At 36.3% G+C, this 22,099-nt stretch overlaps 1 protein-coding gene across 1 annotated transcript in view; it reads right to left on the reverse strand.

The window, feature by feature from the left end:
- Window positions 1-22,099, reverse strand: part of LOC104523619 (dystrophin-like) — a gene marked incomplete at both ends in the record, with an annotated part of 69,382 nt that overhangs the window by 11,465 nt on the left and 35,818 nt on the right. Inside the window, one exon of the mRNA XM_010166266.1 lies at window positions 312-484. Within this exon, the coding sequence (XP_010164568.1) occupies window positions 312-484 (173 nt within the window). The remainder of the gene's footprint in view (window positions 1-311; window positions 485-22,099) is intronic.

The raw sequence follows: 22,099 nt of genomic DNA on the forward strand, positions 1-22,099 counted from the left end.
GATAAATCATACGCAGCCTAGAAAAAGTCTACATTTAGAAGGGGTACAGTTACAGTTTAAACATGTTAATCTCTCCTTCTGTAATTACAAAACCTCATCATATGCCTCAAATCCTAACTCCCTACTATCATTTTCACACCAAGAAACCTAATCATTCTACCAAAGTTAAGTCAACATTCAATATAGAACAAATCTTTTCAAAATGGACAGAAATAGTGCTATGTGAAACAAAACTAAACCTTTTTACTAGCAAAAGGTAGAAGTTCACCTTACACACCAACTTTAGGCTTTCTCTTACGTTTAGATCCTACCTAATGCTTAGAGATTTCTTCCTAAGCTCACTCCATCTGAGGTTCATGTTATCCAGACGTCTCTGCAATAGGGCTGCATCCTCAGAGCCTTCCAGAGATCTCAAGATTTTCTGCCCATTTTCATCCAGGTTGTGGAAGGTGTCAGTATGAACATCGATTTCTGCCTGCAGTTCCTACGGAAGCAACAGAAAACAATACATGTGGTTTCTCACAAAATCAAACAAACTACCGCTTCTCAAAAGAGCAGAAAAAGCCTCAGTGTTACCCAGAGTTAGTGCAGATTTTAATCACTCCTTTTAAGACAATATCATGTACTGTATACACAGCCATATTTCCTTTTCATGTGAAGGTTGTTTGCATTGAATAACAACTTTTTTTTTTTCCATACAAAGCATACTGAACAAAATTTAGAACGTTAGAAGTGTAGCCTTTGACAGGCAACAAAGCAAGGACAAGATATATTTATAATGCTGATGAGGAAAGAAAAAACCCACAAAACCCTCAGGATCTCAGGTAAATCTGACCTTCACATGATACGTCTTCCTGTGCAACATTTTCAGTTTGAGCTGGGGACTGCAACACCGGTCCTGCTGCATGGCAATTCCAAGAAATCTATGTGTTTGCAGCAGCCAAGCTTTAAAATGCCAAGTTCGCTTACATTCTGTTGACAGAACACATTTCGGAGCACAGGCCTCAGCAGTCAATAGCAATAAACAGCCACTTTGTGCTATATCAAAACCCTGGTCAGGGCCATGGCTGTAGGAGGGCCTGAGAATAGCAAGGACCTAGAATATGCAACTGGCAGCTCATGGTGAACAGCCAACTTTTCTTATCGCTTCGGAACTGCAGGCCAGCTCTACATTTTGAATTCATTTTTCCCACTCATTTTTAGCACGGCTGTTTCTGCCAAAAGAACATTCTTTAGAGAGCTGCCTGGTACCAGCATTCCAAAAGCTTTCCTGCCTGCCCACACACTCAATGCAGCCTTTGTATGTTGGCTGCCCTTCTCCGAGGCGTTTGCATGCTGCAGCTCCACAAGGTCACAGATTCATTCGTAGTGAACAGTGGTTGAAACAAGCTCTTGAACAGAATAAAAATAAAAATAATAGTAATAATAATTCAAATACGTACATACGTGAGCACACGTGTACTCTATATGTAGCCAGATATGCACAAAAGTACTTTTACTATTAAACAAAAAAGCACACAAAGAAACAAAGAAAATGACCTAGTGAATAGAGCTTTGCATTTTCTCCTGGGATGCTTGGGCACTGAGATTTCTGGTGGTGGTTTCTTGCTGCCTGAAATGGGAGTGCTGAAGATGAAATGTGATAGAGGAAATGATTTATGGCATTTGAGAACAAGACTCAGTGCTAACCGAGCATCACAGATAGCCCCCAATGGAAATTTGTTGTAATTTTCTCCTTCAAAGTCTTTCTTCTAGAGGGGAGAACACAACCTGCCTACTTGGTGTGCTCCTAATTGAATTGGTTTTATTTGATATTTTAAGTGCAATGTTAGCTGCACTGAATCATGAGTAGATTGTCCTTGTTCACCTATTGCTGTTCCAAAAGTCATTTGCTGTCCTTTGCTGGATACCTATTTCTTGCACAGTAATGGGTAGCACTGTATTTGGAGAAATGTCAAGGAGGGCTAAGAATGTCTTTGGTACAGTATAGGAGTTCTTATACAACTATTTCACTTTATCAATGGTCATACTAGCAGTAAAGTAGTTAGAAATGAGTTTGGAATACATCAGAGGTAATTCTGCAGAATGCAATTGTATTATAAATATTGTATTTATTTATTGATGTTAAAAAACAATTTATATTTTTTTAAATGCCATTATTAAGGTACATAACCATGTAAAACACTCTAGGTATGAACGCACTTACTTGAAAATTTGTACTTTATTTCAAGCCTGAATGTTGCTAGCTCCAGCTTCCAGCTGTGATATTTTATTTTATTTTTTTTGCTTGACTGAAGAATACTCTATTACCAAATTTCTTTCTATTAATGTATGCATTTGGAAGTTTTATTTAAGCTAAGTTAATTATCACAAACCTGATGTAAACAGCTGAAAAAGGATGTAAGAAAGGATAAAGATCATAGTAAGAAAGTTCACTTTTTATCTCTGTATACTTCTAAGGTCTTTCCACATTTAAAAAATGATAAACCTACTGCTGGATGAAAGAATTATCATATGCATTACCTGTTGCACAACATGCTTAGTTTTTAGGGTGATGATGGAAACAGCTGCCTTTTTCTTCGGCAAGAACATGTACTTCAAATAACTATTCACAGTAGGAAGCTGTCAAATCTACGTCCCCTTGGTGTTTTATCACACATACACTCATAGCATTTTATAACACAAAATATGAAAAATGCACTTCCACATTTTTCTTGTTCTTAAAAAGTGTCTCACACTTTACACATTCCATGCTTTTCTCCTGACACATATGTATTTCTGAAAATAAAATCAAAATCCATAGTGTTTTTATTTCAGAATATTATATAGTATCACAATAAATCTGGACAGTTAGTTAAATGGGCAATAAACATGAAAAGTGAAGCACTCTTATCGAAAGCTTAGTATTCAAGACATGGTTCTCCTTATGCTCCTAGATGCAGCTTATTCCAACTATGCAGGAAGCCTGGCAAAGAAGCATGACAACAAGAAAGGTTGCTCCATTTTGGTCAGTGCATTTCAGGTCCTTTCTTTGTGACTCCTTCACATCCCAAGAGAAGCAGATTACATATAAGAAAAAGTTCTATACAGTTTTTATTTGTTTTCTGAAATAAGTAATTTCTGTGTTTCAAAAATACAACTGAAAGATGAATATGAACTAGATTCTTTTTTCTTTACAAGAATAAAACAGGCAGATCTGTTTAATCTCAGAAACCGCTAAGACATTTGCAAAAGTATGCTATCATTTCACATCATACCAAGAAGCATAGAATATAGACTAAATATAGACTATTTATTAAATTTTTATCTTTTCCAAAGAGTTTGAACACATGGAGGAACTGCAGAGGATGAAAAATCAATCCTGGTATAATTCTACTGCGTTAGAGTTGAAATTAAGTTGACTCTCTATGCTGCATTTTTGCTGTAGTGATTATTACTGAGGCTGTGTGGAAATAGATTCTCTTAAAAAGAGCAGGTGGTAAAATGAAAAACACATAATGAAAGAATACATTTGCTACAGTACCTCATTAATGAGTATTGGTTACTAGTCTAAGTTAATTTTCAAATCCACTTCTTTTTGATCACAAGGTACTGCTTAGAGCTGAACTGTTTAGAAAGAACTGCAACCCCATCAAAGGCAGATTTGCCTAGGAGTTCCAGAGTGAAACCCTCCTTTATTAAGATGAATTATATAGTTAGATGATAAAAGTAATATTTGTAATATACTGTAATATTTGTTCGTAGACAGCTTGCTGAATAGCTATTTTAGGTTTCTTCACATTTACAAATGTGTATTTACATTATTATAATATATAGAATAAGACTAAAATTACATCACAGAACTAAGGATGATAAAGAGATTAAATAAAGTTATCTTGAGGGGAAAAATCTTCTTGGGCAAAACAGGGTGAAGGAATTTGCTCTGGCTGATTTGCTTTTGTCCTGAGCCCTTGAAACCTCTACATATGATTTCAGGGGAGAAGTACACTAAGGCTGTTAGACAGCATGCTCAGAGATAGTCCTATAAGAATTCAAGATGGTTTGAAACACTTTCTAAAAAATAATTAATCAGTGTCAATATCCTTCTAATGCCACATGCAATATATAGGCATGACATATAAGTGATACGACACATGACAAAATCTGCCATTATTTTGGCAATACATCACAGACGGATTGGTAGGCTGGAAGTAAAATGAAGTCCTAGAAAGAAGGAATTAGTTGTACTAGTTGGACTATATATGAGTCAGACTAAGACATGGAAATTAATGCAGCACAGCTGTCAAAACATTTATCTTTTATGCAAGGTAGAAAGAAAATTAATTATGTAATAATTTAAAGAAATCGAAGCACTTACATCCCCCTCTACACACTCAGTCTCATCCTTTCAATTGTGTATTTCATTTCCCATGAAGCATTTTACATTTCCTAGGTACAAAGTTACTAATGAAATAAATGGTATTAATTGAGGTATGAGGACTCACAAAATTAAAAGACGGCATCATCTGATTAAAGCAAATCAATATAGATGGAAGAAACTATCTTTACTGACAGTAATTAAAAAAATAAGATCAGTCTGCATAATTACATATATGTAGTGAAAGCATCAGCAAGTAATACCAGTGTGGCTATACACAACTCGGAAGTACTATATTTTAGAGTTTCTGTAATACTAATACTGAAGTAGCTAGAAAAGCTACCACAAATTTACTCAAAGCAAGGATCCTACACCTCTATAATCCCTCTCTGTCCATGTAGAATGAATTATCCCCTTCATATTTATATTAACAAAGCATATTATATTTCCCATATATAATTTCTGAAAAAATACCGAATCAAAACATGCCAACAGCTAAATATTTCAAACAGCTTAAATTAGTAGCTTGTTTCCTTAAACCTCTTATAGTGTACAGATGATATGAATGATGTAATCCTCCTTTTTTCCATTTCCCTTTTTTCTCTTTTCCTACTTTCCTTTTTTCTTCCTTCTGCTTTAGCTTTTTTCTTCCTTTTTTTCCCTCCCCTTTCTCTTTTCCTTCTTCTCCATTTTCTTTCCTTTTCCTCTTTTCTTTCATCTCTCATTCTTGTTTCCCTCCCTCTTTCTTTGCTTTTGTTTCTTTTCTATCCTTATTTCCTCTCTCCCTTCATCTCTTTTCCTCTTTCCCCCTTTCACTATTTTTTCTCTATTTCTTTGTCTTTTTCTTCTTCTTTTCTTTCTTTTCTTTCTTCTTTCTTCTTTCTTCTTCTTTCTTGCATCTTTTTCCCTTTCCCTTTCCCTTTCCCTTTCCCTTTCCCTTTCCTCTCCTCCTTCCTATCTTTAAAATATAACCTTCTGTGCCGAAAAACCTATTTTTATGTTCTTTGGTGGTAATCTCAAAACCCCTCAATGATGTGGGTTTCTTTCTGCTTTTATTTTGCATTCTCATTGGTTAAACATCATTTCAGGTGCCTGGAGAAGGCAGAACTTACAAACTTTTTTCATACCTGTATTTTTTAATTATTATTTGTTGTTGTTGTTCTAACAGTACTCCCGAGCAAAGCACATCTGTAAAGAGTAGGTCTCTGCTCTACTGACTTGAAGGGGATAGAGCAGCTCTTAGGCCTTGGCATAGTCTGTTTAATTTTACCAACAGGGGAGGCCAGCTGGTATAACCAGAAAAGTTTCCCTCTTGGAAGTTTTTTTTTGTAACCCCTTATAGCTTCTATAGACGTAGGAATTGGAGCCACTATCTATTTTCCAACTCTGTCCAGCACAGCTTAGGGACTGGATTTCAAATTAAACATCCTACTTGCTTTTATTTAATTACATCTAAACTCCTGCAAATCTCTGATTCTGCCTAAAGCACTAAACTCTGCATGAGGGTTCAGAGAGTTTGAGACTTTTAAATTTTTTTTATGTCCCTGTAGACTCCAGCAGCCTTTGGAGGCATAAAGACCCATGCACATGGCACCTCTTTCAGGATCACGGTTTATTCTGCCTGCTAGATAGAGGAATGGGTTTGTGGGTAATATAGTTCTGGAGTTGTTGAATTAATGGCTACAGCACAGTAAGTCCAATGCATTTTAAGCACGAGGGGTAGACTCAGTGAAGATGCTCTTGATCTAATTCTTTGTTTCTTGCAATAGAAGGCCAGTTTGCACTACTCTATGACAGTCTGACCTTGTGAGCTAGTCGTTATCTTCGAAGTATTTGAACATAAAAAAATGTTTGGTTGTATTGGGTTTTTTTTGTTTTGTTGTGGGCTTTTTTTTTAAACAAAAGAAATAACTTGTTCTAGATTGAAAATACTGTGATTTAGATTAATGATGAAACAAAACATTTAAGTACTTTTTCTGCTTTGCAAGACACTACTGGTCCAACTGAAGTTCCCTCTTTCAAATATCATAGTTCTTCTAAGAACTGGGTTTTTTGTTTGTTTGGTTGGTTTTTTTCCTTCCCAGTTCAAAATACAACTAATTGAGGTAAAATTTTGGGACTTATTCTGTTTCCAGACAATCCAACAGTGAGACTATAACAATGATGAGTATAATATTTTGTTATCATATAGACCACGTGCTCTTTTGCAAGGAGCAAAGTGGGAAAGAAGCTCTCGGTCCCTCCATCAAGCTTTTAAATAATTCGTTCCCCGAGTCCATAAGCAGAACTTTTATTGGGTCTTAGAATGAGAGCATTTACTGAGCAATTTACATAATGATAAAAACTTCTCAAAGGAGATTTAAAATGTAATTAAAGGGCAGACTTACTGAGTTAAAAGCATTGTTGTGAAATGGCTATACATCATCATGCCATGAAGCCTCCTATTCAGCTAGCCTATGGCATGACCCCAATTCCAGTCTGGTATGATTACATCTCTGAGTTTCATGCTAATGACTTGATTAAAAGGAAAGATAAAAAGGTCTTTTCTATTGGAAAAAGATAAGCTTATGAATATCATTAAGGCATTTCTAGGTTCCCAACACATTTTTCAAGATAACAAAGGATAAGAGTTAGTCCTCTAAAAGAGAAGCGAATGTTGATGAGTGGAAGCTAAAACTATGACTTTTGCAGAAAACAATCTGTGTAAGTGCATCTATCACTGTTATGGTTTTAAATTCTACAAGCCTCAGAATTAAGAAGAGACCAAAATTTGCATTTGAAAGCTTTCATCTAAAAGAAGACACAAAAGCTTTATTTAGAAAATTTGGCCCTGCCTTCAGAAAATATTGTCTTTAAAAACAGGCAAAACAACCTTCAATTTAGGTTATTTTCAGATTGCAAGGGATTACATATTGCATCTAAGGTTGTAGCCACCTCTTGCTGACAGAGTAACTGTGAAAACATGGTGTGGGCTTCTTCATTTCATTAACAGTGAGCTGCCTAAGCTATGGAGTAATAACTCTTGAGAACACCAACCCAGTCATTTGAACATATACTCAAGTCTTTAATGTGCAGATTCTCATTCAGAGGACTGGCTTTTCAGAAATAGCAAAAGGCCTTATATTTCTGCTTTGTTCATCAGGAAATGATAAAATAAATTTTTATGAGACTTCTAGCAATTAATTTGCATTGTATTACAATATAGGCATAAATTATTTCATAATTCCATGTGTTTTGGGGGAGTTAATGGATTTCTTGATGTTTCTTGAGGACTGAGAAAACCCCTGAATTACTATTTTCAGTTACTACTTTCATTTATGTGTAGTAAAAATACAAATAAATAGATAAAATAAAGACACCAAGCTTTAAACTTACAAAGCTTTCTACATTTATAGAGGTAGTTTCACCTAGGATTTGATCCAGTCAAATCCTTGCATTAGAGAAGTATAAACTATTCTGGTGATAATAACTTTAATGGAAATTTTTATTTTTACTGTTTGTCTATTTGTCCTGTCATTACATCTAGGATGGAAACCCTAATTAAAAAGAGACATCATATTAGTTTGAGGTTACACTAAGGCAGGAAAATTCCTAGTAGCCAAAGCAATGAAGAACCTTTACTGTATGGTGTAACTATGATATTTGTTTTACTACCATAGACTATACTACCTTTCAGGTAAGCAAATACAACAAAGCAAACAAAGCATATGTTTTAAAGTGGGAGTTGAAAGTGTTCCGTATGTCAGAAAATCAGCCGTCTCTACTGAGATGTCTAAGAATGGGCTTAGATATCTGCCTTTGAAAACTCTGTATTTGAGGGTTGGGGAAGTAGGAGGGAAACAGCATAAATTTGCATGTAGTCATACACACAGTTTTCTGAAAGTAAAACCGTTAGGCCCATTACAAACTAGCATAGTTTTCTAGATTCTAGAAGGTAGTCTACTCCCAACATATATGCTAGTCCTGACCCCTGTACTTCAATGAATGTGTAATCTCATTACACCTGCGTATTCTGCCAGCACACTCACTCTGTCAATCTTTCTGCAATCTTTCTGCAGCAAAATAATCATGCTGCTGCTTCCAAAGTGTCTAATTTTGCCCTCTCCCTATTTGCCAGACATGAAACAGTAGCAGCACAAAGGCAGCACTATCCTCTGCAGGAACATTTACTTCCACTTAGTTACTCAGGCAAGGTCTGAAAGTCCTGCTGGATAATTTGGACCTACCTCTATTACTTCCACTGACATCCCAGTACTTCAAATTAATGCTCAATTTCTCTTACAAGAAGCAGCCAGAAAGGCTGAACTGCACAATTTCAAAGCCTGGAGAAAAACTTATGTAAGAAAGGACAAAGTTTTTTTCTCTGCCACCAACCCATTGTGAAATACACATGAGATTCATTGATTGTAAGTGACAATTCACAGCAGAAAAAATATTTGTGCATACAAGACTTGAAATAAGCAAATAACTGGCAAAAGTTCAGAATCTGAAAAAATAAGTAATTTTAAACATTTTTTTTCAAAATAGCAACTTAAACTATAATTGATTGGTGGCTTTGTGGCAAAATCTAACCATGTTTTGTTGCATTCAAAAAATCAAAAGTGAAGTTGAACAGGATGCCTGTATTGAGGGATCTCTGAATAAGATTTCAATGCACCAACATGTAACAATAAGTCATCTCATTTTACCACCTATGAAATTCATAAATGCTTTCACCCTTCCTCAAATACATAAACATATGCAATCCTCTTCCAAACTCTTTTAAAATAAAAATTAAGAGCATTTTATAAATAAAATAAATGATCTTGATTCTATAGATCATCCTAATTATTTCTGTCACAAATAATTTTTGCAATCTTTTTTATTTTTAAAATAAATTCTGACATTTCACATTTTGTGGGTAACATCTTTCATGCCTGGGGAAAAAATAATTGGTACATCAGTTACACAACATAATGTTCAATTAATTAAAACAACAAAAGTATTTTTAAAACTCTAAAGAGAACAATGCAGAACATAAAGCAGAAACTAGAGGCCTCACACGTTATACATTATTAAAACTAGTTCAAGCAGAACAATAACTGTAATGGTTTTAGTGCTCCTTTTAGAAGTTAGCATTGTTCCAAAGATAATGAGATTTCAATTAGGAATTTATATGACTTCAGGTGTTACTCTCTACTAAAGTGCAAGATCAGCTTCAGTTAACTGTTCTTAATCAAGGCCAGGTTAAGTAGGGCCCAGTGGGCTTTGTGCAAGAGAGAATGCTGAAAAATCTCCAGTGCTTCTGCACATACTTTTATCAAATCCTCCCTACCTGAGGTGTCCCAAGGCAAGCCAATGAAGGACAGAAACTTAGGCAGCATAAAGGGCAAAAGTAATTTAATCTTGATTTTCAGTGGGAATACAAGCCATGCTAAAGTAGTCTCAGGATCTTCTGACTTTCTAGGTTTTAAGCAAGAGATGTCAGAAAAGTTACCACAGAGAAAACCACCCTGTGGCAGTCAAGCATTAGCAAAGTTACTTCAATCCACTGATGTTGTCTTTTCCTGTCACCACAAAACAGAGTTCACCAAGTGTTGGTCAGTTTAGTCATTAACAATAAACATGAGGTGGATTTAGACTGCTATGAGACAAAATAGTTTCAACCTCCTAATGATGTTACAACCACAACCCTGCTCAGTACGAGAGGTACCACATGTTCAGATACCTGGTGAGAAGCCAATGGGCCAAAGCTACCACCTGTGGGATTACGGCACCTCCCTGTGTGGATGGGCCCCCCTCTAAATGCAGTGATGGGCAAAGCCACAGAGGCTCAGGTAGCTCTGAACAGCTGTTGCCAAAAGTGCTAATATGGCGATGAAAGCCGTCAGGCTCAGGACCAGGGTGGCTACAGTACGGAGCTGACACCAACTGCAGCCGGCTGTGAAGTCTTGAGGGGAACATGGTGCTACAGCCTCCCTCACTGGGCTTTTTCTTCTGACATTCTGACTCAAAAGCCTCAGCTGTCTGCTTCCAGCAACAACAATCACAACACCAGCTCTTCCACTTTTAAACCAGTGCTGTTCTGATGGGTGCACTTAACCTTCCCCTCCTTAACCAAACCAGCAGCAGTTTGGTACAGGCTCCAAAGGGGGTAAAGGCCTGAGCCATAGCCACGCCAAGCACTCCTCTAGGAAACCCATGAAGGAGCAGAGCGACACAGTGAACACCAGTAAGTTGTGGGTACCAGGAGTCTCGTGCACACCTCTCCCATTTTATGCAATTTGACTAGAAGACAACCACTTTATCCCATATATATGACAGCCTAAGTCAGCCTTCTTGGAGCTCTCGCTGCTAGGCTGCATGCCAATGATCTCCCTTTAGCAGGAACATCTCTCAAGGGTGCCTCTTGAAGCAGCAAGATCTTTAAACAACGACAGATTGTTGAATAAGCCCAATTTGAATTCTCTCTGGACGGCAACTGGACCGCACACCAGGCAACTCTCCCCTTTAGCAGGAACACCTCTCAGTGTTAAGAGATATTAGTTGTTAGCTTAAATAAATAAGTTTTAAATAGAATGAATCACATAATATTGTGTGATTTAGTATGCTGTTTGCTTAGCTTTACTTACCTAGCATGAGTCGCTAGATTTGCTGAAGCCTCAGACTGCAAGCTGTAAATTTCCACTTGGAGTTACTGAATGTGTGCCTACTTAGTCAAAACAGGGCCTCCAGAGCCAGCATAAATAAGAAGATATGGAGGCTTCAAGGCTACAACCATCAACAGGAGCTGCAACTAGACAAGATAATGGCCTGTCTGAAGACAGTGAAGGAATCCATTGAGGAACGAGAAGAACCCAGACACAAATATTACTACTGGACTGAACCATGGCATAAGGAGCAGGTAAATAGTCTGTAAGGATGTAATTGCCCAGGGATTTCTTTGACTGGGTTTTTGGGGTGGAGCCCCTCTTCAGAGACATAAGCTGACCATGCTGGTGTACCACTCTATTAAATTATTTATTTTTATAAAATCTGACGCCTGAGAGTCTGCTTTGGGAAACCTAGGGCTCAAATTTTGGAGCACACTAACACCAGATGTCCATATGGAAAATGAAGTGGGAATAAGCAAGATGAGACTTTGAAATCTTAGCTAAGTGATATAGAGAATCCAGTGTGCACATATAATCCTTTAGCTATAAACACATATAACCCCGTAACCATAAACCTTTGACCAAGTCTAGGACTAGGGGTGGATCCAGCTGCACCTAGACTCCTCTCTGAGAACAAGTTTAGAAAGCAAGGGGGTCCATTCTGAACCTTGTGACTAAATGGTAGGGCCTTCCTTACCTTTCTGCACATACAATCCCTGTGTAAATCATTCTATGTCTCTAATCTGATTCTCCCTCTGCATGTTTCCTCCATGTAGTAAGTAATAGGCTGAACCTTGCCATCAAACTCTGTTAAATCACACTTTTATCTAAACACTCACCCATGATGACTGTGCTCCCATGAATAGCCAAAACCCAACAACCAAACTAAAATGCATTGCATTACTTCTGGTCTGTTAACTTGTAATTGTTAACCTGCACAACTGAGATGTTTAACCATTCAGTATGCTATTGCATTGGAGAACTGTGTGTGTGAGGGATTTTATGTAAAAGGGAAAGTTTCATCCTCATCAGTTTTCCGCTCAAGGAATCACTTTTGTTTCTTCCAAAACAACCTAAACCACAGAGACAGTGACACACAGAAGTACGTTCTGCTATGAGTTACTTCAGATGATGTAATAATGTATTTTGACTGTCTCAAAATAAGCAAATAACTGTCAAAAGTTCAGAATCCGAAAAAGGAAGACATTTTAAACCTTTTTTTTTTTTTTTTTTCAAAATAGCAACTTAAACTATCATAATGATCGGTGGCTTTGTGGCAAAATCTAATCATGTATTGTTGCATTCAAAAAATCAAAAGCAAAGTTGAACAGGATTCCTATTTTGAGGGGGTCTCTGAATAAGATTTACATCCTGAAAATAATTATTTGGTATTTTCTTGGATTTCCTAGCAAGATGCATGCACTTCCACAGAAAATACAGTTTCAAGTTAAAATGATAAATATTACTGAAAAAATAATGAGATCACCAGCAAATTCTGATATTTAGATAAAATAGATAAACTTGGTTTTTAAACTTAACTTTTTTTTTAAGAGAAATATTATTTTGAGGAGAAAATAAACTTCTGATCATGTTTTTCAGTTTGGCATTAAAAACCCCAATTAAATATAATCACTGACTTTCTCAAATTCAGCAACTGAAAAAAAATACACTTGCTCTCTCTATCTTCACTTCAATTCTGGTAAAAGAGAAATAATTCCTTTATCATGATAAAAATTAAATCATTTTAATTTAGATGCTGTATTGGTGAAGTCATGTAAGTGTTTTCATCTAGGTCTAGATATGATTAATCAGCTCTGAGATCTGCATATCGAGACAGCCACCTGGAGCCTTTTTGAGGCTTGTTTATACTTTATTGGAGGAAAAAAATGAAAGCCTACCTGAATTTTGCCCAAAATAAAGACCTCTAACAGTACCAAAAAAAAAAAAAAAAAAAAAAAAAAAAAAAGACAACAGCCAGAGAGACAAATGTAGATACTATTAGAGAAATAAAGGCTAAAGTAGCTGAAACACTAATCTATTCAGTTTTCCATCTCAATGTGCCCCCCCACCCCAAAGCAAAGCAAAGTGAGATACTTTTAAAATTAAAGTATACTTAGTACTAAAGGAGGAACTGATGTGGATCTGATGAATACAGTAATAAAAGTAACGTAGGAAATATATATGGAATTAAAAAAACTCAAACCAACCCTACTTCCATGAATCAGACTCTTCTCTTTAAACTTAGAAAAGAACTCAGGGTTTAGATACATTCTCAGAAGACAGAATACACTCTTGTCAGTCAGTCAATATATTAGGCAGATCAAAAATACTGTAAGAAAGTCATATGTCATTAAGTTCTTGTAGAGATCAAATATGCCATCTCTCACTGTCACTCCAAAGTATGCCACCCAGGCTCAAGTTCATACCTTGCAATTGCTTTTATAGCACTTCAGTCAAGATTACTTATGAAACATTTTATAAATTGCTGACATAGGACACTGTAAGTACTTGACTTCAGTACTCATTGCATAAAAGTTGCTCTTATATCCAGAAGTTTTTTAATGTTGGTCTCATTAGTCTTAACAACACACTAAATGTCACTCAAACATGGGGCTGATAAGATACTTCTTCAGAAACCAGTTCATAAAATATCCCAATGTACTACATACTCCTAAAATTTATGGATACACTCAGAAAAAAGACTCAAATATCTCAGACTTTGCTCAAACATACAGTCCAGCCACATTATAATACCACCCAAAATTGAAAAAGTTGGGTGCTGAGGGATATGGCATGGCACCACAGGCAAATTTGGAAGAGACATTTTCAAAACGAACACAATAAATTGCAAGAAAATAAAAAAATAAAATGTAAAAAATAATTATTATGGAAATTTGGCTTGCCATACTTGTTTTACTCCCACAGCAGCTTTTGAAGCAACTGTATATACCAAAGGTTTCTGAAGAACATTCATATAAAATACTCAAAGAGATACTGACAGTAGATGCTTTTGTATGAACCCTGCTGATAGTCGGTAGGAGAAACAGTATAACCTAAGTTAAAACAGGACTGCTGCCACCATCTGAAACTGGTCGTCCCAGATACTCTTTGGATTCAATCAGAACACAGCTAACACACAAAAACCCACCCCAACCCCACATTCAATTTAATTATGAAAAAAATACACTTTGTATATACATACCTATTAGTTCTCACCTCTATCTGTATCAAGCTCAGAGAAATAAAGAACATAATTTTAACAAAAAGATTACTTTGGACTTAATAGAAATATTCTCACTCTTTCTACACCTCGTTTTCTTTGCATGCCCTGGGGATTAACACCCACTTTTCCTACTCTGTAAAAAGACACTTCATAGTTTTCTTCATCTGTTTTGACTGTTTTCCACAAAATGTCCCCTTCAATATTTTCTTTGAACCTTACTGATTGCTATTCACAAAAGGCTGATTTAATGAAATTGTTACAATCATAAGGCCTTTCCTTATGAATATTCTCCAACTGTATTTTTGTTTATCATCCTCTCTCTACAGAATTAGGCTGACACATTTTATCTTGCTGTTAATACTTTGACAACATACTTTGAAATTTTTTGTAGTAGTAAAACCAGAAGATGCAGAGCATCTCTCTCATATTTATGAAGGGGTTTTTTATTATTATTTTTTTCCCCAAAGATGAAACCAAAAAGAGAAGAAAAAATTGTAGATTATATTGCACATAATGAAAAACAGGCACATATGGTTTTTGACATGGGTAGCATTCAAATATTCTGAACATCATCAGCCACTTAGTGCTCAGAAGACCTTTGTAATCTGTGATTTTATTTATTTATTTTAATGTCTTACAGTCTTGACGATTCACACAAACTCCCAGCTTCAGTAAAATCCTCCTTGGGTGTTCAGATTAAAAGCTTCTTTTTAAAAAGTTAGATACTCTGGAATGTTCTACATTTCAAAAGTAGAATTAATCTACTCTCCAAATGAAAAAAATGCAGTAAATTTATAAAGAAATTGGATTCTTAGCAGAGAGTAAAGTGGAATTCTAAAATGTTTAAGCTGGTTACCATGATCAAAGATTGAGTAGTTTGTGAAAGCACTGTGCGGTAGACATCTCTGTTGAGAAATAAAAATATTCATAAAGTGATTGGGGAAAACAAATGACCAATATCAAATATTGCTGTTACATTGAGATTATTAGAGCTCTAAAAGTACAGTGATATGCTGAACAAACCCACAACAAAAAATCTCATCCATTAAGAATCTCATCAAGTAATGTTTGGAGTTATAATGAAAAATACAACTTTCTACTGTGTTGTAACAAAAAGTAATGTAATACACATCATACATACACTAGGTGCAATAAAGATTAGAAGAATGTGAGCACACAAATTCCTGATTCAACTGTTCAATTAAAAAAAAACTGCTAAGTGAAAATCTACTATACCACACAAGTCCAGAAATGCCTCTGTCCAGCCACATCTGCTATAAAACACAATATTAGCCAATGTTCAAAATTACAGGATCACTTGGGAAGGAAGGGACCTCTAGAGGCCATTTTATCCAATCTCCTGCTCAGAGCATGTCCAGTGAGAGTGAGATGCTCAGGGCCTTGCCCAGCTGAGCATTTAATATCTCTGAAAATGAAGATTCCACAACAGACCGCTTTTTCCAGTGTTTGACCACTCCCACAGCAAAAAAATAATTAATTCCTTATATCATCAGAAATTCCCATGTTCCACCTTGCCCCTGTTGCTATCCTGTGACTGTCCACCTGCATGAAGTCTGTCTCTGCACCTGTCTCTGTCATCTCCCATCAGGAAATTATAGAGATGCATAAGGTGTCTCAAAAGCCATCTCCTCCTTGGGCCAAGCAGGTCCAGCTCTAACAGCTTCTTCTCCTTGTGTATCAAGTGCTCCAGCCCTTGACCACCTTGGTGGCCCTTGCACTAGACTCCCTCTAGTATGTTCATGTCTTTCTTGTATTGGAGAGCCCAAAACTGGACACAGCACACTAGTTGCAGACTCTCTGAAGTTGAAAAGAGCAGAAGAATCACTTCTCTAGACGCACGGGCTACATTCCTGTTAACAGAGCCCAGGATGCAGCTGGAGTTTGTTTTGTTTTGTTTTGTTTTTTGTTTTTCTGCAAGGGCACACTACTGGCTCATCTCCAACTTATTGTTGACAGGGACCTTCATATCATTTTCTGTAAAGCTGTTTTCTAGTCAGTTGGCCCCAGCCTGAACTGCTGCATGGGTTAATGATCCATGACCTGATCTTCCTCTGTAGCGAGCAATGCTTCACTCACACAGACACTGTTAGTAGGTCTGAGGGCCTTAAAGAGTCCAAAAGGCAGACGTTGCTGGTGAAAACTGAGATAAGAAAGGCATTGAGTACCTCAGACATTCACATATCCTTGGTCATCAGGTCTCCTACTCCACTGAGCAGTGGTCCTGCATTTTTCTTAGCCTTCCTTTGGTACCAGTGCACTTACATAAGCGACTCTCATTGCACTTCACCCTGCCGTGCAGACCCTGTTGATCTCCCATTTGTCATCTCTCGATAATGAGCAGTCTGTTCACCTCTTGCTACAAACTTCTACAACCACATCATACCTGCCACAGGTAAGGACATTGCTGTCTCCAGCCCCAGGAGACACACCAGGCACCCCATTTTTGAAAACACACATTGAAATCATCTTATTATTGAATATTTGTGTTTTTTACAACTTCCATGGCAATTAATGTTTTTATGAAGCTAAATAAAGTGAACTGTATCATAACATGTTCTGATTTGCAGAAAACTGTAAATTTTAACACTCACAAATTCCAAAAACTTAAGTATATAAAATAGTGAAGAAGAAATTAAGATGGTGAGGAGATAAATATAACAGCATGAATTTGGGTTACTGTGTAATATGAGAGTGTTCACGGATGGAGAGCTTCTGCTTCTGCTTTTGCACCAGGGAGTAGAGTAGACTTTGCTCACAGAAACAAAACCAGAAGTTACATGTTCCCTCTGGAAATTATATATATATTTTTTTCTATAATCCTCTTTGAAGTATCACTATTACTTTCAACAGAGAATTAAAAAATCTATGTATGGCTTTTAATCCCAGAAGACTAAGTGCAAAAGAAAAGTAAGAGATACATGATGTGTTTTATATCTTTGAAAAATGCCCCAATCTTATTATAAGTGATGCCAAAAAAAGATCCCATAACAATTATATGCTAGCATCTGCATATGAAGTCCTTGATAACAAGAATTCTAGGCTAGAGGTGAGGGAAGATGCAGACAGAGAGATCAGGTAAACAAACAAACAAACCAACAAAAAACTTATATCCCAGAAGTAGTTCTTGGAAGTTTTAGGACATTGTCTTAACCCAGTGGAATGAGAATAAGGACTCCCAGAAATTTAAAAGATAAAATTAGGCAAACTATGACTGAAACACTGTAAGCGTAATATACCTCAAGGCACTCATAGCAATAGTCACTCTTATGCTATTCAGTGTAATGCCACTTACCCCTATTATCTTCTATCTACGTACATTTCATATCTAATAAATTTTGGATAAAAATAATTCTCATGACATAGATCTATTCATAACTCTGACAGGGTAATGTCACTATTCAATAAATACTCATGAAGCAAGGGATAATAGTGCACCTGCATCATGCACTCATTCAGTGTTAGGTCTCATCAAGGTTAAAAAAAACTTCCTTTCACATACACTGCTTTCTGGAAAAAGCAGCTTTCTTATTTATCTCACCTCCTTTACCAAAGTACTTTTTTAAAATTTAAAAAATAATAATAGAATCAGAGAATCATAGAATGGTCTCCAAAGTTGACTGTTTCTCCTGATTAACACTAGTGTAAGAAAACATTTTCTCTATAGTGAAAATCTTACTTTCCTCTCTTAAACGCGAGAAAACCTGATGACTGACCAATTCAATAAAAGAGAATGAGCAAACTAATAGATACAAAATCTCTAAAACTTTCTGGAAAAGGCAGCTTTCTTATTTATCTCACCTCCTTTACCAAAGTACTTTTTTAAAATTTAAAAAACAATAATAGAATCAGAGAATCATAGAATGGTTTGGCTTGAAAGGGACCTTAAAGATCATCTAGTTCCAACCCCCCCACTATCAGCAGGGACACCTTCCACTAGATCAGGTTGCTCAAAGCCTCATCCAACCTGGCCTTCAACACTCCCAGGGAGGGGGCATCAACAACTTCCTTGAGTAACCTGTTCCAGTGTCTCACCACCCTCACAGGAAGTAATTTCTTCCTAATATCTAATCTAAACCTACCCTCTTCCAGTTTAAAGCCATTTCCTCTTGTTCTATCACTATGTGCCCTTGAAAAAAGTCCCTCCCCAGCTTTCCTGTAGGCCCCTTCAGGTACTGGAAGGCCGCTATAAGATCTCCCCAGGGTCTTCTCTTCTCGAGCCTGAACAGCCCCAACTCTCTCAGTTTGTCCTCATAGGAGAGGTGCTCCAGCCCTCTGATCATCCCCATGGCCCTCCTCTGGACTCACTCCAGTAGGTCCGTGTCCTTCTTATGTTGGGGGCCCCAGAGCTGGACACAGTACTCCAGGTGGGGTCTCACGAGAGTGGAGTAGAGGGGCAGAATCACCTCCCTTGACCTACTGGCCACATTTCTCTTGATGCAGCCCATTATAATAATAATGTTGATCTAAAATTTAAATCTGAGATTTTGCCTGTACTCTTCAAACAGCTTCTATACATTTGACTTGCTAATAGAGAAAAACTCTGAAATGTCTTTCTACTTCAGCAAGTTTTCTGAAATAAATGCCCTTGCACATATAGAGCTTCATAATCTAACTGTACCATTAAATGAAAGACTGATGCTCAGTTTCCCAGTGGACCTCTGTGTTCCCTTTGCAATCTTGCTGAAAGCCTAAAAACCAAACAATGACATTCACAGTTCTGATGCCTGTTACTCAGCAATTGCGTCTGTTTGCCGAGGGCATGCACAACTGAGGGCAGACATGAGTTGCTGCTTAAACAACATCTCAAGAGGATGCAGCCTTATAAGAAACAAAATGAAATAAAGTCGTCTGTGGAAAGAAACTTTAGAGGCTGATGAAGAAGGAAATAATAGCAAACTTTTTACATTTCCTCTTTTTACATTCATTTACTTGCCAAAGGACATGAATGCAGAATTTATCCTAGATTAAAGAAAATGAAAAAAGAAAAAAAAAGCCCACAACAAATGAATTTACAATTTTTATATTTACATATTTGATTAAAAATAAGAATCAAAAATAGCATCTGGGGGAGGGAAAGTCTCTTCCATAAGCAAAGGTATGATGAACAGAAAACAGAACATCACCATCATCCTTCAAATATACCTATCCACATGCCACAGCAGCCATCTGTCAAAATGATCTTGCTGTCACAGTTAATTCCAAGAATCAAACGCACACAGTCTATTCAGCACAACACCAAGCTGCATGCAGATAGGATGTGAGATCTGAATCCCAGCCTGCACTGATTTACCAACAACTGCAGCCCATCCCTGAGACCCAAAGAAAGCAGCAACCCAAATTCAGGGATGGAAAAATAAACATTGCCCTGGATTAGCTTTCTATTAAAGAGTGGTGCTTTAATCCCTATTGCTAAAAATATCTAATCAGAAGGATTAAAGTCCTGCTCAAAAGGATATAAGAGCACGAAGAAAAATGTTTGATGGGCACTGAACAGTCAAGCCAAGATTCTGCAGCAAAAAGAAGGTTACTTGAAGGATGGATGCACCAACTTTTCTTGTTGTTCATACTAGTCCCTCAGGTTAAGTCTAATAAACTCCCTCTACACAAAAGGTTTGCTTTGGAAGAGATACTGTACTTGCCTATTGCCATATGTCTTATTCTACCTATATGGTAATTCCAAAACTTGAGCTCTTCATGAATATGATAGCTGCAGGCTGCCTACTATGGAAGGACAACACCATCAGGATCTGTTTAAGTCATCCTTCAAGCCTCCCCGGATAACACAGAAAAGTCTTGGGTCCAATTCCTTTAAAACAGAAAGTAAACTTCTATAAATTCCATAACAGGTCCTCTCAAAACAGGGACAATAAAAACTTCAGGCTACTGCACATGTATTTCAGTTGCTCTTAACTAGACTTTGCATTTCATCTTTATTTAAAGAGTATAAATAGTTTAAATACTATTTTTTCAGGGATTTAAAATTAATGTCAACATTTTTATGTGACTGCATTATCTATAAGTCACATGGAAATATATACAGTAATCAGAGTATTGCAGTTACAGTATTAGACCCATTTCTGGCAAATAGTGGTAAGAAAACATAAATTTTGTTTAATGAAAAAGCTAGACTTTTGGAATTTACTTTGAATTGGAATAAACCCAAAGTGTTGTTTCTACTCTCTCACTAAAAAGCAGAAAAAGTATCCTGACAGCAAGCCAATGACTCAGTCATATGTTATGTAGAAAACCTAGGCTAACACAGCTTTCTCTTAAAAAAAAAAATTATATATATATATCTATATATATATTACTACTTTTTTACAAGCTGACATTTAAATTAAGTTGTCTGAAGTTATTACTGATTGCTATGACATAGCAAAAAAAAAAAAAAAAAAGAGAGAGGGAGAGAGAGAGAGGAAGATTACTAGAATGCTATGTAATATTAAGTTCTTTTTAACTAAGTAATTTGGGGGACTTCAGATCTGGAAACTAGTCATCTCCAAGTTTCACTTGAAGTAACACCTGAAGATCCCACCCAGAATGAAATAGGAACATTTTATGGATGACTGACTTTCAAGGGTAACATGGTTCAGATTTCCTTTCATAATAATCTGGGACAAAAAAACTCTGTTACTTAATCAAACATTACAGTTAATAAAAAATGCTTTAGAACTGTTCAATTTTCACAACTTTTCATTTTATAAAAACCGAACAAACAACAAGAGACAGATTGATTTGTTTCACAAAGCTTTTTTCACCCGTGTCTTAAAAAATGTTAGAATGACTCATTATATGCAAGTTGTCACTGAAGTTTTATATTCCCTTAACAAAGATCTGAATTTGAAAAAAATTATAATTGAGACCAGTAATGGCCAATTGTCTTGGGCTCAGAGCATTCACTAGTTATTAATAATTTTTTCTGGAATTTATAAAAACAGACAGTGAACATGACTGAAAATGTTACATCTAACAAGTAACATTTCCATTTCACCAGTATGCCTTCAGGCAACTGCTCATGAAGAGAAGTTTGGTCATCTCTTTCTCATTAAAAAAGTAAAATTCCTTTCAGAAAGATGCAAGGACAGATAGCAGTCATTCTTTTCTGATAAGCTGTTGTGAAGATGTCCTTAAATTTATTGGCTACATGATTTTCCAAGGAAATATAACTAAGACAGAAAATAATTTCTACCTTAACCAGTTCTCAAGCCTAGATTCTGAAGTAGGCAGAGTTAATTCATTCGTGGTACACGTGTCTTCTGCTCTTTTTAACTAAGCTTATCTTAAGTAATTCTCAGTATTTTGAAGTTGGAATTCTGAAAAAGGAAAAGGTTCTTATTGTTTTCTAAGTATTCCTGTCAATTTCCTGATTACTTTTCCCACACACTTACTTTTTAAAAACTTCCTGTTGCACCTTTCTCTGCTTTTGTACCCACTGATTTTTTTTCCTTTTGCAAAACAATTAAAACTGTTACTGCAGCATGCTGCTACTAATGAATAGTGTAGTATAGGCTGGAAAGATTATTAGACACATTTCTCAAGCTTGCATAAAAAATGAGAGTTTATTTTCTTGTGGTAAGGTATAAACTAGAGATCAAGAAGAAATTGCTCCTATTGTATTGTATTATGAAAACAGTAAATTGCATGTACTAGTGAAGAGAAATTTCTTCAGGTGACTTTGCTCAGTTATGGTCAGAACACTGAAGATGCCACCTTTACTTAAGCACCTCAAGCTTCATCATTAAACTAGGAAAAAAATAAATTTAAATAAATAGATGGAGAGAATATTAGAGTGGACTCAGCAAAAACAAACAAAAAAGTAGTCACTTGTAACACAGAAAAGTGGAATATGAAGACAAGCAATACAGA

This window comes from Antrostomus carolinensis, unplaced genomic scaffold (assembly GCF_000700745.2).
Source record: "Antrostomus carolinensis isolate BGI_N321 unplaced genomic scaffold, ASM70074v2 scaffold7074, whole genome shotgun sequence".
Classification (NCBI taxonomy): domain Eukaryota; kingdom Metazoa; phylum Chordata; class Aves; order Caprimulgiformes; family Caprimulgidae; genus Antrostomus; species Antrostomus carolinensis.